The sequence below is a fragment of the Colobus angolensis genome, unplaced genomic scaffold (genome assembly GCF_000951035.1).
Source record: "Colobus angolensis palliatus isolate OR3802 unplaced genomic scaffold, Cang.pa_1.0 Scaffold109, whole genome shotgun sequence".
In the NCBI taxonomy this organism is placed as follows: domain Eukaryota; kingdom Metazoa; phylum Chordata; class Mammalia; order Primates; family Cercopithecidae; genus Colobus; species Colobus angolensis.
In genome coordinates this window covers 1,049,624-1,067,383 of record NW_012111919.1, presented here as the reverse complement: position 1 = coordinate 1,067,383, position 17,760 = coordinate 1,049,624, and the positions used below count along the sequence as shown (strand labels likewise).

At 55.8% G+C, this 17,760-nt stretch overlaps 1 protein-coding gene across 6 annotated transcripts in view; it reads right to left on the bottom strand.

Moving 5' to 3' along the window:
* OTOF (otoferlin) overlaps positions 1 to 17,760 on the bottom strand; it is a 102,269-nt gene that overhangs the window by 19,125 nt on the left and 65,384 nt on the right. For 4 of the 6 annotated variants that reach the window (XM_011950210.1, XM_011950219.1, XM_011950229.1 and 1 more), the window contains 15 exons: positions 13,643 to 13,705; positions 13,170 to 13,254; positions 8,357 to 8,516; positions 7,349 to 7,535; positions 6,715 to 6,901; positions 5,120 to 5,343; positions 4,537 to 4,645; positions 3,662 to 3,842; positions 3,453 to 3,573; positions 1,853 to 1,953; positions 1,620 to 1,710; positions 1,375 to 1,491; positions 1,093 to 1,245; positions 572 to 761; positions 359 to 483 (listed from right to left, as the gene is read on the bottom strand). In XM_011950210.1, the coding sequence (XP_011805600.1) occupies positions 359 to 483; positions 572 to 761; positions 1,093 to 1,245; positions 1,375 to 1,491; positions 1,620 to 1,710; positions 1,853 to 1,953; positions 3,453 to 3,573; positions 3,662 to 3,842; positions 4,537 to 4,645; positions 5,120 to 5,343; positions 6,715 to 6,901; positions 7,349 to 7,535; positions 8,357 to 8,516; positions 13,170 to 13,254; positions 13,643 to 13,705 (2,094 nt within the window). Of the gene's footprint in view, positions 1 to 358; positions 484 to 571; positions 762 to 1,092; positions 1,246 to 1,374; positions 1,492 to 1,619; positions 1,711 to 1,852; positions 1,954 to 2,056; positions 2,251 to 3,452; positions 3,574 to 3,661; positions 3,843 to 4,536; positions 4,646 to 5,119; positions 5,344 to 6,714; positions 6,902 to 7,348; positions 7,536 to 8,356; positions 8,517 to 13,169; positions 13,255 to 13,642; positions 13,706 to 17,760 lie in introns of those variants that run through there. The other 2 variants (XM_011950254.1, XM_011950245.1) reach the window with 1 other exon arrangement.

Here is a 17,760-nt window from a genome sequence, read left to right as displayed (position 1 = left end):
GGCTCACAGGCCCCACAGGCTCTAGGCCCCACAGGCTCCAGGCCTCAGGCCCCACAGGGCTCCAGGCCCCAGGCCCCACAGGCTCATAGGCCCCATAGGCTCACAGCTCCAGGCCCCACAAGCTCCAGGCCCCACAGGCTCCAGACCCCAGGCCCCACAGGCTCATAGGCCCCACAGGCTCCAGGACCCACAGGCTCACAGGCCCCACAGGCTCCAGGCCCCAGGCCCCACAGGCTCACAGGCCCCACAGGCTCCAGGCCCCACAGGCTCACAGGCTCCACAGGTCCCAGGCCTCACAGGCTCACAGGCTTCCCGGTACTCTCAAAGCCAGAGCCACTCCCTCCCCGCAGGCCCTCACCTCTGTGCACTGACTCTGATTGATGAAGAAGACGCGGGCGAAGGGGTCTGAGAGTCCACTGCTGTCGGCGGCAAAGAGGCTGCGGGCCTGGTACATGTGGGCTCGGAGCTGGAACGTTTGCTTCTCTGTGGGGAAGGGCAGCCTGAGGTTCTGGGATGGGCAGCCCCTCCGGTCCCTCCCAGGTGAGGCTTCGAGTGAGGGGTCCTTACTCACTGGTGTAGACCAGGCTGACGGGCGGGAAGGCATGCAGGCCCAGGCCCTGGGCCGCCTTGACCTCCTCGAAGCCACAGGGCAGGCCGCACAGGAAGTCCTTGCGCTGTTTGCTGAGGCCCAGCCACAGGTACAGCTCCACCTTGGCCTGCACTGTCCAGCCTGCCGAGCCGAAGCCTCGCTTCCCTGGCAACTGGGGGCGGGCATGGGGTCACCAGGAGCCTGACGGCTGCCAGGGCCCACGGGGTGGGGAAGGGGCAGGGGCTGGTGGAGGCCCTGGTCAGAGCTGCCTTTCCCCTTCACAGCATCCTGCTGGGCTGGGGTCCGGTGGAGACAGGGAGATGGGCAGGGGGCTGTCCTACCCCTTCCGCACCCCTTCCCCCACCTCCTTCTCATTCTCAGCTCTTCTCTGAGAACCTACAGCTTGAAGGCCTCACTCTGTCACTCAGGCCCTCCGGCCCCAGGTGGAGCTGCTGCTCCCTTGAAAGGATTCAGGCCCCCATCCATCCCGCCCCCTCTAGCACCTTGAGGAAGAGCGTCTTGACCTTGGCGCAGTCCTTGCCGGTCTCCTCCTCCACGATGGAGAAGAGCAGGTCCTTGGAGGGCACACGGGCATAGGCAATACGCTTGTTGTTGCTCATCATCCAGATGAAGATGTCGGGAATGCTGTGCTGGGGCTGGCGGGGTGGGGAGTGGCCAGGGGCAACGGGTAAGAGGGTCCAGCCTCCTGACTGAGTCCCCTGAGCCTGAAGGACCTCAGAGAGCCAACCCTGGATAAGGCAAAGCCCCCTCGCCTTGGGCCGCACCTCGTCTGCCAGGAAGCGCAGCTTCTGCAGGAAGTTCTGGCACAGCCTCAGCTTGTCCCGCACCGTGTGCCGCTTCACCTGGGCCCGCAGGGTCCTGGCCTGCTGCCCCATGCTTTCCTGTGTGGGAGGGGGTGTCAGCGGAGCCCAGCTACTGGGGGACAGCTCGGGCCATGACAGAGGCAGCTGTGACACCTTCTCACAGACAGGCCCTCCCTCCAGTCCCTGCGGTCCAGCCATGTCCTCACCAGCTCCCTCATGCAGGACTTGAGGCGCTCCCGGTCAAGCCTGGTGCGGGATGAGTGGCCCTGATCCTTGTCAGCGAGGGAGAGGAAGCGGCTGGGGATAGGGGGAGCCGGGATTTAGCGAGCCTGACAAGCAGGGGCTCTGTAGATTCTTCCTCATCTACCCAGTCCTGGCGGGGTCCCCTTTGTCCAGTTCTGCTTTGTCCTGCCCCAACCTGCCGCCCCCAGCTTCTCACCAGCAGCCGCAGCTCAGCTCCTCTAGAACGCCCCGCAGGCGACGCTCAGGGTAGAACTTCTCCGTTTTGATCATCTCCTGTACGTCGTTCAGGCCTTCTTCCTGTGAACCAGGAGTGCCAGTGATGCTGGGCCACAGCCCCGCCTCCCCAGCCTCCCCAGACTTCCTAAACGTCTCCTCCCCATTGATCAGGGGAGTGAGGGACCTCATGATCTGGGAGCTCTTGCTAGGGCCGTCCTGAGTAGCAGTCATTATGAGGAAGTCATCAATTTCCCAGGTTCTGTTCTCAGAACCTGGAGATGTTGGTGTTCGTGGGTTCTTCAGTTCCTGAAGGAAGAAGCCACCTCTGGACTGTGAGTCTGTGGTTCTGGTGGGCTCACAGGGCCTGGGCAGAACTCAGGCCTAGGCAGGGGGCTCATGGCTGGCCAGAGACAGAGGGAAACCCAGGATCCTGACGTCACTCCAAAATGCTGGGGCCTGTGGCAGGGCATGGGAACAGATGCCTAGGGGAAGAGGGAGTGGCTCTGGCTCTGAGAGTACTGGGAGGGCTGGGAGACCCAGATCCCACAGGAGACACAGGTCAGCTAGTACCCCAGCTCCTTAGCGGGAAGCCTTGCAGACAACTACAGGCCCAGGTCACACTGCAAAGGCTGTTGGCTTTAATTGTGGTTATAGTCACAAGACAGGGGTGACAAGGAGGACACTGGCAGGGGGCTGGGAGCAAACCTCATATTAGCCTTGACTTTTTTGGAAGTTTTAATTCATTTTTATAAAATATGAGCTGGCTGAGCTTCAGGGAACTTCAACAGGGAACAGCAACAGCTCAGGGAAGGGTGGGATTATCTGCTGGTCCCTGCTCCCCCAGGTTGGGGAGAAGGAGGTCTCAGGCCAACAGCTGCGCTCCTCACCCAGTCAGTGCCCATGGGTCAGGCAGGGAGAGGGGTGGGCGGAGGAGGAGGGGGCAGCTCATGAGCTTCAGACACTGCTCGCTTCTCCCTTCTCCCCATTTCCCTTCCCTAGCCCTGCTTTTTTATTTTATTTTATTTTATTTTTTTGAGATGAAGTTTTGCTTGGTCACCCAGGCTGGAGTGCAGTGGCACGATCTCGGCTCACTGCAACCTCCGCCTCATGGGTTCAAGCAATTCTCCTGCTTCAGCCTCCTGAATAGCTGAGATTACAGGCGCTTGCCACCAAGCCCTGCTAAGTTTTTACATTTTTAATAGAGATGGGGTTTCACTATGTTGGCCAGGCTGGTCTTGAATGCCTGACTTCAGGTGATCCACCCACCTTGGCCTCCCAAAGTGTTGGGATTACAGGCGTGAGCCACCACAACTGTCTCCCTAGCCTTGCTTTTGAGATTTCTGGAAAAATCAGGGAACCCAACACTCCTGCCCCGGGGTTCGCTGGAGGCTGCAGTGATTAGAGGTGGCTCCTGCTCTTGTCTGTGCCCTGGGACCTGGGGCTGAGGATGGGAACAGAGGTCCTGCTGGGGCCATTCCTGCAGCCTGGGCAGACCAGCTTTGTGTGTTGCAGGCAAGGCCCTCTGACAGCACCCTCTCCCCTAGGACCCCACCCCTGCTGGCCCCTGGCCTGGCCCTGACCAGCTTGTCAGCGATGTGGTCCATGATGCTGGCATTGTAGAGGCGGCGGCGCTGGTCCGGCCACCAGCTCTTGATGTAGATGCAGGGCTTTCGCTCCAGGTAGGGCAGATGGAAGTAGTTCCTGGGGTGGGCAGAGGTGGGAGGTGAGGTCTTGGGGGCCCAGGGAGGTGGGAGGGCCAGGCCACAGGAGGATGGGAAGTTGGACCCACCTGTCAGTGACCAGGGGCCGCATTGGTGGGGTGGAGGAGACTGAGGCCAGGTCCCCACTATCACTGGCCTCGTCGTCACTCGAGTTCTGAATCAGGTCTACTTCTTCCTCATCCCCGGGCTCCTTCCGGGACCGAGGCCGCTGGGGCCGGGACAGGCCATCAACTTCGTTCCCATAGTTGCCTGGAGGCAGAACAGGCCCAGAAGGCCTAGAGTGTGTTCCCCCCCAGGCCCCTCCCACAGTCCAATCCGGTGCTGCCTTGGATTTGGGAAAACGAAGAGGGAGAGTCAGGGAATGGGGCTCAGATGTGACACAGCATTAGCCCGAGAGAGGTGCCCGTGTTCCCACTCTGCTGAGAGTCGGGGAGTCCTGCTGATACCTGAGTGCGAGGAGGCCCAGCCCTGGCCCAGGCCGAAGCCTGAGTTCCCATTCTCTCCTCTGCAGCCCAGGGAAGGGCCTCTCCTTGCCCTCTGCCCCAGGTCCCAAACACAGCCTCACCCTGTAGGTGGAGCTGAGGGTCGGCCCCTTTATGGGGCGTGGTCCACCACATGCACACATAAAGGTGTTTCTTGGGTGCTTGAGGCCTCTCAGGGGAAAGGGGTCAATGTCCCCTACAGGAGTGAGGACAGGGCTGAGGTGCAGAGCCTCACACTTACCACCTGCAGCCTAGGCCTGAAGCCCCCCGTGGGCCCACCACTCACCTACGCCTGAAGCCCCCCGTGGGCCCACCACTCACCTACGCCTGAAGCCCCCCGTGGGCCCAGCACTCACCTACGCCTGAAGCCCCCCGTGGGCCCAGCACTCACCTATGCCTGAAGCCCCCCGTGGGCCCAGCGCTCACCTATGCCTGAAGCCCTCTGTGGGCCCAGCACTCACCTATGGTGACCTCAAAGGTGATGGGCTTGTCTCCATTTCTCCGGTCAATCATTGAGGCCTCCAGGAAGGCTCCAAAGAGAAAGAATTCTTCCATTTTCCCTGCACAGCTCTGTGGGGAGGCAGTTCAAACCATTCTTGAGCGTGAGTAGGGGTGGCAGGTCGGGGGCCAGGCCTCCTTCCATCTCACAGACAGGCCCTGGGGGTAGATGGTGGGGGCATCCCACCCAGCCTTGGGGTCAGGCAGCCCACACCCCGATGCCCTCCAGCCTGGATATCCATGGAAGCAGGGCTGGTTCCAGACACCGCCGGGACAGCCGTGGCTGGGAAGAGGGGTAGAAAGGAGGCACCATCGTGAGACCTGGCGGCCGTTGTGAGATAGAGCACAGGCAGGCAGTGAATGAGGGCAGAGTCCTGTTGGGGGGCTGAGTGGGAGCCTCTGCTTCCTGGCGAGGAGCCTTATCCTAAGGTCTGACTCCTCCAGTAGACAGGGCAGCAACAGGCCAAAGTCTGGGACCCAGGTGTTTTGAGGGGAAGGAGGCTGAACTGGAGGCCCTGGGGGACGGCACAGTTTCCGGGGTCTCACCTCTGAGATGGGCGTGGCCTGCTCCACCTGCACCTCTGTGGAGCTGGTGAGCTCAGGGTTGGAGGTGTCCAGGATCTCCACGGCCAGGCCCAGCAGGAGCCGGGCCCGGAAGGACACACCCTCCCCCAGGCCCTCGTTCAGGTCCTGGTGCTCGTCCAGCAGCGTGTAGTTACGTGTGGAGCCGTACATGTTCACCCAGGCTGGACCCAGTGTGGGCAGGAAGCCTGTGGAAATGGGGAGAAAAACGAGGGAGCCGTATCACATCCAGGGTTCCCTGGGGAAGAGGGGCCTCTTTTGGGGGTCCCTGGCCTCCAGCTCCTGCGTGCCGAGCTGAGAACTTCATGTGTGTTATTCAGATGTGGGGCAGCCGTCTTATACTGTGCTGGGGTGGAGTATTCTCTTGGGTCTATTTCTTCCCTGCGGGGGCCTGAGCTGGAAGTGGTGGGGACGCAGAGTCTAGCTTTCTGCTTCCTGGTACTTGGAGTAGGAATTGCCAACAGTCTATTTGTAGGACAGAGCTAGTCCTTCCAAGTCCCCAGCATGACCTTCGGTTCTGTGCCATTTTTGCAGCTGTGTCCCACCATGGTCACCCTGCTGGTGCAGACCCCTCCCCTCCTCGCTGAAGGCCCTTCCTGTCCATCTGTGCCTGTGAAATGCTGCTTCCTCACGAAGCCTTCACAATTCCTAGGCACAAGTCCCTTCTCTTATGGCTAAGATCTGTCAGGACTCTGACAGGGGTCGCAAGATCCGGTTTTTTTGGTTCATTTGCTTTTTTAAAAAACACACTTACAGCATTTTAAAAATTTAGATATACTTCACAGGACATAAAATTCACCATTTTAAAGTGTACATTTCAGTGGTTTTTAGTATATTCACTATGTTAAAAACCATCATCTAATTCCAGAACAGTTCCACCCCCTCAAAAGAAACTCTGCACCTATTTAGCAGTTGGTCCCAATCCCCTCCCATTAGCACCTGGAAACCGGCAATCTACTTTCTGTCTCTATGGATTTGCCGGATGTTTCACATACATGGATCAGACAACATGTGGCCTTTTGTGTCTTCTGCCTTATGGTTTGACCATTTGGTAGCACATCTATCTCCTTAATACACAGTGAGCACTTTGATCCAGGAATAGATTCTTATCTCACTCTATGTCCTCGGAACCCACCACAGGGCGGGGATCCTAGGAGGTGGCCAATCCCTGCAAGTCTGCAGATAGGCACTACCATTAAGTATTACATATATACACACTGTAATTATCTACAAATGCAGTATATACACTGCAATGATATGCATATTCATACTATAATTATTATATCATATAATCATTATTATTTTCACTTTAAAAATGGGAAAACAGGTCACACAACTACTAACTGTCAAATCCAGTCAGCTGGGTTCAGGCCAGCTCTGAGCCGACCTGAGCCACAAATCCACACCCTCCCCTTGAGGCAGGGGCTGCTCTGCTCGGAAGCACCTGTGAGGCTGAGGTCCGGAGTTGATGGGGGTGGTGTGAAGAGAGGGGGTCTCACCTGCTCCTTCCCTTCAGGCCACTCCCTGCCCCCCAGCACACCCAGTCTCCTGCCGCTGACCTTTGTCTCCATCATTAGAAATCTTGCGCAGGTCAATGAAGTGGGTGCCGATGGCCACGTCGTTGACCTTGTCCGAGTCTCGGATCTGCACCTTCATGCGTTTGCAGAGTGGGGGAAAGAGGTCTGTAAAGACCACCTGCTCATTCCACAGGGGCTCATAGCTGCTCTTCTGCACGGAAGTCTTGCCCTGGTGGAAGGGGGAGCATGGGTGAGGGTATGGCATGTGTGTGTGAGTGGATGCATGTGTGCGTGTGTGAGTGGGTGTGTGTGTCTGTGTGAGTGGGTGCATGTGTGTGTGTATTACTGGGCGCATGTGTGCATGGATGAGTGGGTGTATGTGTGCATGTGTGAGTGGGTGTGCGTGTGTGAGTGGGTGCATGTGTGCGTGCATGCCTGTGAGTGGACTTGTCTTCACTCTTCCCACACCCCCAACCTCTCCTCCCTCTCATGCCCCCTGCGCAGCTCTCAGTCTAAGGACTCCAGGAGGCAGGGAGGATCCTCTAAGCCCATCCCTGGCCGACATGATTTCCAGCCTTTTCTTACCCGCCCAGCTGCCCCAGGCCCCATGCCCATCAGCCTGCACTTGTGATGCCTGTCACCCAGCCCCTGCCTCCTGTACCTCATACCCCAGTACCTTCTGGCCCGCAAAGAAGACTTGCACGTAGGGGTCCACAAGGTCCTTATTTTCACCGATGAAAGCCTTCTTTACATTGGCCATGAGGCTTGTGTTCATACGGGGCAGACCCTCTGCTCGGTAAATTTTCACATAGAACCGGGCCCACTGGCGTTCGGGGGGCACCCCCTCGGGGAGCAGCAAGTTCCTGCCAGCACATACAGCCAGGGCCATCGTGGCCAGGTCCAGGTCCCCAGCCCCCGTCCTGGCATCTACACACCCCTGGGTCCTGGCACAGTCTCTAAGGGACGGCTAGGGGAGCTAGGCTAGGATGAGACACTTGTGTTCATGGAACTTGCCCCTTGTGGAATTCTGGGCAAATCTCCCGTCTCACTGAGCTGCCATTTCCTCACTGTTGAGGTGGCTGTAGTAATACCCACCTCCCAAGAATATGGTCGGCTCAAGCACGCTAACACATGAGTGCTTTGTAGATTGTGCATTGGGATACGGTCTTAGTATTATCGTCAGTGTTTTATAGTACTGTGCCATATCTTTTGTTTCGTAAACGAAAACTTCATAGTAGCCACTCTCTCTCCTCCAGCTCACGAAAACAGGATTCATTGATCCCAGCACTTTCATCCACTGACTCCAGACAAGGTCACAGAATATTTCTCAACAGCTGCTATCAGCTGCCTGGAATTGCCACACCAGAAGAAACTGTGGCTCTCCCAGCACTATCCTGCTGCTGTACTCAGGACCCAGCAGCTGCTGGCTCTGGTCTGCCAGCATCGACTCTTCCCACCCCGTTTCTCACTGGCAGAAAGGATGTCAAAGGACTGTTATTCTCAGTCATCCTCCATCACCCGCTGCCCCTGCCCTGCCTCGGAAGAGTGGGGCTGTTTGGGAGAGTGGGTGAGAGCAGGGTGAGGGAGACGGGTGGCAGGTACTCTGAGCAAACCCTCATCGGGAACTCCCTGGGAGAAGGAAGGGCTGGCTCAGACTCCAGGGGCTGGGGTAGCTGGGCCTCACCCTTCAATGTCATCTTCGTCGGTCTCATTGGCCTTGTGGGGCGTCTTGATGTTGTCCCCTTTGCCCACCACGGCGACATCACACTTCACGTAGCCCTTCAGTCCCGAGGAGATGTCATCGGGGTCCGACAGGATGGCCCACTTGTGATGGAACTGGTGCTCTGCAGTGGTGGGGTGGGGAGCACTGCACCAGACCCCCCAACCCACCGTGTCTCCCAGTGCTCAGGGGAGGCCAAGGGGTGGCAGAGCCAAATGTTCTCTTGGCCCTTAGAGTCCCGAGACCTGGGACCATGGCTCTGCCTGTCCCTAGTCCAGGGGGTGATAGAGTCTGAGGTCCTCTGGAGCTGGGGCAGTGGGTGGATGGCCCACCCATGGACATAAGTCCCATGAGCAGTGTGACTTGGAAGTGCGACAGCCTCCTCCTAATTGGGTTCTTTCTGCCTATGGCCTCTTCTATGGCCCCACCCCAGTCAGCCAGCCTTCACGTAGCTGTGAAGGACACAGCTGCCCACAGGGCCTTCCCAGGTGGGGAGGCTCACGCTCCTGCTCCCCATCTTCAGCTCCTTCTGGGGCTTCCTAGTGCCTTAGGGTAAAGACAAAAGGCACGGCCGGTGGGCTCCTGATTTAGTGCTCCCTGACTCACTCCACTGAGCCCACCCAGCCTTGTGTTCCTCCTTGCTGAACATGTGTTGCGGATTTGCCGTTTTATACCTCCATGCCTTTACATCTGCTGCTCTTTGAGCTTGGAACGCCCTCATTCCTGCTCTCTCCACCTCCATCTCTCTCTCTCCCTGTTCAATTTGTAAACTTCTACTCATTTTGCTCAAGTTTCTCCTCCGTGCAGCCCTCCCTGACTTCCTCAGAAGAGTTGATCCTGGGCTCTTTGGTGTTTGTTCTCTGTGCTCTCTATGCACATTTCCCATCTCACTGTGCACTGTGCTCATCTGGGTATTGTTTGTCTCTGATTTGAGACTGAGAGTCTCCTAAAGACAGGGACTGGCAGTCTCATCCCAGTGTCCTATGGCCTACGACTGTGTAGAGGGAAGGACAGATGTCAGGGAAGGAGGCACTTTGGGAAGGATTTGCTCCTTCAGGTTTACTTTAAGCCCAGTGGGCAAGCAGAGGGAAGCGCATCACTGTGCCTTAGGAATCTGCTTCCCAGGATGTTCTGTGGGCACCGAACTCTCTGGGACTCAGCACCTCCCTCCTTCACTCCCTTCCTCACTCCCTCCTCTTCCACCTTCTACTGTAGCCCAGGCCTGCGTCCTGCAAGCCTGTGGCCCTGGTGGGCTCCCAGAGATGTTACGGGCTGTGTGCAGAGGTTGGCCTTTCTGAGAATAGCCAGGCCACCAGTGTCTCAGAAAAGATAATGCCACAGTAGAGTCTGAAGAGAGGGACAAGCAAGGCGAGAGGGCAGGAAAGCACACAGATGAGGAGTCACTGGAGAGCCTCAGCCAGGCCGGCAGGCCTCTGGGAAGGGGCCATGTCCCAGGTATCCCAGGAACTTCAGGTCTTGCCAGAGCAGATGTGTGTCGGATGAGGAGATAGACAGATCGCTCAATAAATGGGTGCAGAAATGGGCAGAGGGATGGATGGTGAGCTGCCTGGCCAGCTGAGAGATAGATGGACAGATGGTGGATGGATTATTGGATAGAAGGAGCCATTAATATCTGGACAGGTGGGTGGGTAGATATATGGATGGGTGTGTGGATGGATGGATATATGGGTGGGTGCATCTATGGATGGGTGGGTAGGTGGATGGATCTGTGGATGGCTGGGTGGGTAGATATATGAATGGGTAGGTGGGTGGATGGATGGATATATGGGTGAGTGGGTGGATCTGTGGACAGGTGGGTGGGTGGATGGATTTGTGGATGGGTGGGTGGGTGGACCAATGGATATATGGGTGGGTGGGTGGATGGATGGATACATGGATGGGTGGGTGGATCTGTGGACAGATGGGTGGATGGATTTGTAGATGGGTGGGTGAGTGGACGGATGGATATGGGGTAGATGTATAGAGGTGTGCATGGCTAGATGAATTGGGGACATTTAGAAAGGAAAGAGAATAAGATTCAGGAAGAATGTAAAATCTGCCTTCAAATTTAAAGGCTATTTTTCTTTTTGTCCTGAAAGAGAGACCTGTGAAAGTGGGTGAAGGTTACAGAGCAACAGATTTTGAGATGACCCAAAGAAAGTGAAGATATCTAAAATAAGAGGTAGTGAGTGCCCCATTTCTGGGAGGACTAAGTAAGGTTAGATGACCAATTAGAGATGGTGCTGTGGGGGTCCCTACATCAGGTTAACACTTGACTGATGACTTCTGAGGCCCTTCTAGTCCTAATACTGTGTGATCTCAGGCTAGAGATACAAGGACCACATGGGACCCTGAGCTATATGCTTACCAGCCAGAAACATCATTTCACCTCCCTTCAGCCTGGGGCTGACACCTGCCAGTCAAGGCTAGCCCAGCTGGGGAAGTTGCTACATCCCAGACCTCCTCTTTGATCTATGAGGATGAGTGTATAGCCCCGACTTCCTCTGTGATCTATGAGGATGAGTGTATGGCCCATCCTCACTCCCAACAGAGAGTAGCAAAGAGTAAACAGTTTCCTGCTGTTGCATCTGGTGGTACAAATGACAAATGTGGTCCTGCCAGGGTGAGAAGAGTGTCTCTCGGGAAACCCCTTCCAGTTCCAAGAGAGATTGACACCACCCAAAGCTTCCCAGCAGCACCCAGGAGTGTCTCTGGGTGCATGCTGTCCAACAGTGCCCTGGCTGGAACCGAGGACTCATCAAGAAGCCCCGGCCAAACTGGAGACATCAGAGTAAAGACACTGGGTCTCAACTCTAGGACCCATGTGACTTCAGGCTCTTCTGTCCCTGGGAGGGCACCAGGCTCAGGGCTGGATTCAGCAGGAGCAGCGAATCTCAAGCTGGGTTACCTGACTGGAGACCTGGGCTTTGGTCTCACCCAGACCTGGGCCCACATCCTGTTTCTGTTCCTTATTCACAGTGTGGCCCTGGACCAACTCAGGCCTGCTGAGCCTCAGTTTCCTTATGGTGAAATGGGAATGACGCCTACATGGGGTTGTGAGAGTGAGGCCTGCTGGGACAGTGAGCTTAGCCCAATGTCTGACACTTACTGATGCCCTGGTGGTTTCCTCACCAGGACTTTACTACCCAGAAGCCCAGAGGTCCATATTAGACTAACCTCTGCCTTTTTCTCCACTCCCTGACTTTCTCTTGGCTCTTGGCCTCAGGCCCGCCAATGGTACCGGGGCCACTGCTCAGCCCTGGGAGGAACTCATCCTCAGGGATGCCAGTCATTCCACGCAAGTGGTCCACAGCTATGCATGCTTCCAGGGAAGCATGGCAGGAGGCCGGCTCTTCCCTGCTCCCCACAGCACTGGCGGTCAGCAGGGCTGCCCTCCGCTGAGGGCCATGGCATGTGTGGGGTGGTTTCAAAGGTACTGGTCTGGGAGCTGGAGACAGGGGTGCTACTCCTAGATGGTGGGCAAACCCCTTCAACACCCTAGGCTTCAGTTTATCTTCACAGAGAGGCTGGACTAGATGTTCTTCAGGTCTTGGGCAGCTTGAGTGTTCTATGATCTTGTGATTTTTGTACGTACAATCTTGGTTTTGGACTCAGACTCCCTGGTCTGAGTCACAGTTGTAATGTGTGCCAGCGGACATCTCTTAGGTTGAACCACAAGTGATCACCAATTTGTTCAACTTACTAGTTTAGTGGTATCTCCAAGCCCCTTCATTTCTCTTAGCCTCATTTATCTCATCTACAAAATGGGAAAAAACGCTGCTGCCTACATTACTGTTTTGTGAGGGTCAAATGTGACAATTGGGTGAAATTATGTTGTCATTGTCAAAGGGCCTAATGGGGTCATTACGGCACTCTGAGCAGTGCATTCACTTCAGGGACACGGGATGGTCCCTAACCTGCCCACGGGGTGAGCTGTCATCTGGCAGGCTGAGGCACTTCCTCTGCCTGGCCCACCTCACAAGCCCTCTGGGCCACCCCTTGGGGTTCCCTTGCCAACCCCTTTGGTGTTGGCCTACAGGACGCCATGGAGCCCACATGGCTGCCCAAGAGCCTGGGGCTCTTGTAAGAAATGTTTTCAGAGACCAGAGTCCCTCAGAGGCCAGCACACTACATCTGGACTGAGAGCAGAGACCAGCGTCCCTCAGAGGCCAGCACACTACATCTGGACTGAGAGCGTCACCACGTTCAGATTGGATAGTGTGGTTCAGCGAGGCTCTGGGGACACGCAGCCTGGCTTCACCCCCGACCAGCTGTGCAGCTGGGGCAAGCCCTGGCTCTGAGCCTCAACTGTAATAGGGGATGGCAGGGTCCTGTGAGGGGTGGAAGGGAGTTCCTTTCTGCTCAGTGGGTGCCAGCCCAGGAAGCAGGAGTCTAGGTGCAGCCCCTCTGCAGGCTGTGACGGGTTTCCCTCACTGCATCCTCTACCATTACTCGTCAGCCTGCCTATGGCCAGTGATGCGCCAGCCTGCCATGCACTCCTGAGCGTGCGATGGAGCTCCTTCCAGGCTCTGGGCGGAGTTACTGACCTAATTATGAATGAGAACCCACCAGACTGAGTGCGCAGTTGCTCACTGCATTTGTGTACAGACTGTGCGCGCCACTTCTCCGCAGGCCAGATGGCTGTGTGTACTAACAGTCGTCAGACTGTGGTCCTTGCCAAGCTTTTCCCAGGAACCGCCACAGCGGGAAGGGCCCTGTGCACTATGCTCCCTGAGCCGTGTACACCTCGACTGACTGGCCATGCACAGGTACTCACCTGGCTGCGAGTACACGGTTCCCACGTCCATTTTGAAGGAGCCCACCAGGGTACCACTGCGTAGCAGGTTCTTGGAGTGAATCACCTTTCAGGCAGAACCACAGCCCACCCGTCAGGCCTGGCGAGGGTGAGGCCTTCCATGGGGCAGTGGTGGGACCTGAGCTTTATGATGAAGCGGGTGGGGGGGCGTTTGGCAGAGTGGGGTGGCTTGCTGAGGCTCAGCGTCAGCTCCTCCTGCCCACGCCAGTTTCTCACTGGCCACCGTGTACGGGCGAATACACTATTCAGAGGCACCGGATGAAAGGGGTGGGTGGGGGCCAGAATCCAGCCTGTGCCCCACTTGCTCAGCCATGTGTCCAGGCACGGCACTGCCTCTTTATGACAGGTATAGACAGAGGGGGCTCCTCTCAAGCGTGCACAAAGGTGCAGTTTGAGGGAGTGGTCCTGCGTGCCAGGGGCTGCTCCCCACTCACCGAAATCTTGATGATCTTGTCGAACATGACATCAGGAGAGACATGGAAGTCGAAGACAAAGTACTGGAGAGGGGAAGGATCCGGGCCTGCTGTCACTGTGGGCAGCAGCAACAGCCCAGGCAGTGCTGGGCCCCTCCCTCCTCGCAGTGCCTGTCTGCACCCCAGCCATTTGCCCTGAGCCCCAAAGTTCAGAGGAGCAGCAGAGGCAACTCATCTGATCCTGACTGATCCTGGTGGTGGGTGGTAGGAAGCAGAGCCCCATCCCCTAGGTGGGGCTGGTGCTGGCTAGTGTAGGGTGGGGAAGGAACTGGGAACAGTAGGTGGAAGAGCCTATGCCCTTGCACTGTGCTCAGAAGAGGCACAGGGCCAGAGAGCGAGGAGACCTGGGTTCTAGTCCCCGCTCTGCACCTTCCTAGCTGTGTGGCCTTGAGCAACACATTCTCTGAACCTCAGTTTCTTGAGCTGTGAAATGGGAATAATGACACCCACCTCAGAGTCTTTTTATGAGGCTCTGATGAGACAATGTAACATAATTTACCAAATCCAAAGTAGCTACTGGCTGTAAGATATACTACGGTTTAACAGGCCACATGGACATTGCCATGAAGCCACAAGGCTGCCTAGGAGACACATCCCAAATTCAGAGAGGTGAAGCTGTAAAATAACACAAGCCTCAGAGCAGATGAACCACGGTGTGCCAAAGCACTTAGTTGGCAGTCCATGTGAAATGCCATGGGAGTGCACTGTCCTTTGGTGGTGTGGGCTGCCATGTGCACAGTCTCCATCTCTTCCCCTGGCCTGGGTGTGCAGGCGCTGAGGATGAGGGTGTGGGGCAGTAAGTAGAGGGGCTGCTGCTTTGGTGAACTGTGGTGGGGGAGAAAGGAGAAGAAAGGAGAAATGTTTCCAAAGTGCTTAGGGTAAATGTTCGAAGAGAACATGCTCCTGGCTGCTGGGGGCTGGCCCGTGAGCACTGAGGGTAAAGCTTTAGAACCAGCCCCACCTGGCTGTTACTGCTGGGCCAATCACTTTCTTGCCTGAGCCTCAGTTTATCTATTATACTATGATGTGGAGATATGATCCAGGGCTGTCATGCTGAACTGCTCCAAGGGTGCAATTCACATGCGGTCTTCAAGGTGTGGTTGTGAAGTTGCAATGAGACAACCTGGTTAAGTCTTTAACCCAGGTGTGCACCCACGGTAAGCACACGGTAAACAGGCTGTGCGTGACACTAACAGGCCCGGGGTGTGCTGGCCGGGGTTCTGAAGCTCTGGGGAGGCGGGTGGGGATATGGATTTGGAAATCATCAGCACAAGATGGTAACTGACACCTTGGGGATGGAGGAGATACCTGGGGAGAGCATGGGAGGGGAAGCAGGCCCAGGTCAGGGCTCCAAGAAGCCACGGCCTTTCAGCCAAGAAGTCAGGCCAGGGAGATGGAACTGGAGAGACAGGGGAAGCAGGAGAGTGGTGTGAGGGGCCCCCAAGAGGAGCGGCAGGCAGCGGGATGAAAGAAACTGGGTGATCAAGGGAGAGGAGGAAGACATGGACATTATACTCAGGAACAGCAAGGTCCTTGGTGACCTTGAGGAGAGCAGTGTCAATGACATCTAGAGGCAGAAACCCTGCAGAGATTGAGGGGTGACTGTGGGGAGGAAGTGAGGACAAGCCAAGTGGTCTGCCTGTGGAGGGGAGGAGGGAAAAAGGAGGTCACTGGAGAGGTGTGTGGGAATGAGGAAAGGCCCAGAGAGAGGTGACAGACTCCTAGTTCCTGTCCTTGAGCACACATGGGTCTTCATGGTTGTACTTAGCATATGCTGGAGTAGAACACCTTACAGGCAAGGGAGAAGGGGCTGGAATAAAAACAAAGACAGAGCTGGGCTGTGCAATTCCAGGTTCTTTGAGCTGTAGAAAGAGAAGGATCCAAGGCAAAGGGGAGAGGTGGATTTTTGGCAGGAGGGAAGATAGCGGCACTCCCAAGATGCCCAGGGCGGGGCCTGATGCACACACAGGATACACAGAAAAGGAGCCTTAGTCTGGTTTGTGAATGGCCAGCTTGTTCTGGAAGGGCAAAGGTTGTGAGTTTCCCTGCACACAGGCAGGCTCAGGGCCAGGCAGGGCGATCAGGCCAGGTGCCCACAGCTGTGCCAGCCCCAGGGGAGCGAGCTAGCTGAGCTAGGGCCAAAATCCCGAACTCTCTGAGCTGTCTGCAATCAAATTCCTGGTATTTCCTGAGCATATTTTCCTTTGGTAATAGCTTAGATACCTGCTAAGTCATGTTGATTGCTCCCACCTCCCTCTGTTGTTTTAATGGAGCCAAAGGAAGGTTCCTGCCAGCTCAGATAATTAGTCAGAAATAATACATTCCCACGACGAGGAGGATGTCCTTCATTGAAAAGGAATGTGGCATAGAAAGATAAGAAAAGGGAAAGAAAGCTTTGGGGCTGGAAAGGCTGATTTGGGGCTGGAAGGAATCATAGCAAGATAGTTTACAATGGTGGTCTCAACTGGGGGCGATTTCAGGGGACATTTGGCATGTCTGGAAACAGTCTTGGTTGCTGTAACTAAGAGGAGTTGTTATTGGCATCTACTGGGTAGAGGCCAGGGATGCTGCTCGCATCCTACATGGCACAGGACAATCCCACCACAATTATCTAGTCCAAGATATCCACAGTGCTGAGTTTGAGAAACCCTAGTTTAGAGGAAACAGAAACAAAATCAGAGCTATTTGGGTTTGTGAAAAAGAACAAAAATGTGATCAGAGACACATTTAAAATCGTCTGAAGATGAGCATAATGAATAGTCTTAGAGGATATAAATAGGGAATTTAGAAAGATTCTAGGCTGAAATGAGGAAGGGACCTGTGCAGGGCGGAAACTGTGCCTCTTATCTCAGCAGCCTCCATCTTGCCCCACGTGCCACCGTCTGGCGTGCGGCAGAAGCTCTGTGGATGTTTGTGCCTTCCTTTGGGTGAGTGTTACTGAACCCCTCCGAGTACATGCCTGGCTCTGAACAAATACAGCGAGGCAGGAGATTGGGAGCCTCCAGTCCACCAGGAGGACAGAGACACAGAGGACCAACCTCAATTCTGGGACATTAACATTGCAGAGAAAGGGGAGTGCTGACCTCTGACCCAGACACAGGAGGCAAGGCTGCTCAGTAGTAAGAACATTTGAGCTGGGCCCTGCCAGGTGAGGGGGAGTTTTCTGGAGGAGCCACAGAGTGGGCAGAGCAGCTCTATACCCTTGGGAAAGAGGAAGTAATTTGAATGAAACCCAAGGTGCGTGGGCCTGGTGGAGGGAGATTCCTTAAGTCAACAAAAGTGGCTTCACTGCTATCGAATAACCACAGGGGCCACAGGGACCTGTTTCCATGCCTGTCATGGGGACATAGATGCTTTTCTAGGCAGAGGCTTGTCCAGTCAGGATGTGTCCTAACGTAAGGCCAGAGATGTCAATCCTGAATGTCCTTGGGGCTGGAGGGGTCCTGAGCAGGTTGTCCAGCTCTGGGGGCCTGTGGGAAAGCAGCTGGGAGAGTAGAGTTGATTTGTGGTCACAAAGGAGGGTTTGGCCAGGCGTGGGCTGAAGGGCAGAGGTGGGCCTGGGTTTTCTTCCTGCAGGTGCACAGTCCAAGGACTCTCAGAGCGGCCTGAGAAATGCCCTCCCCCAAGCTACAGGGGGCACCTCAGTCCTCACCCGCCTCAGGGTACGGGACTCAGCTGCCTTACTTGGGCCAGCTTGGCACCCCTCACTGCCTAGAGCCACCAGGAGAAACAGACTGGGGAACCCTCCAGGGAAGGGAGGGCAGAGCCCAGGCCAGTGGCTTCTGGGTTAGTCTGATGTGTGCTCAGGCATCTGGGAAAGGCCTAGACATCCTGGTGAGGAAACATTTTAAATGGCCCATTTTCAAGACATGATAAGTCTAAGTACTGGCATCCAACCTGCGAATGTAACAAACCACACGGCTCATGCACCTAGGCCACGATAAGCCAACAGAATGTAGAGGAGGGGTCAGCCCATGAAAGGGAAGAAAGTTTTGTTGTTGGGAAATTGAAACTTAAATGGGGAAGGGGAGTGGGGTATAACCTTATAAGGGGGAAAATGAAGCTTAGGCGATGTCAGG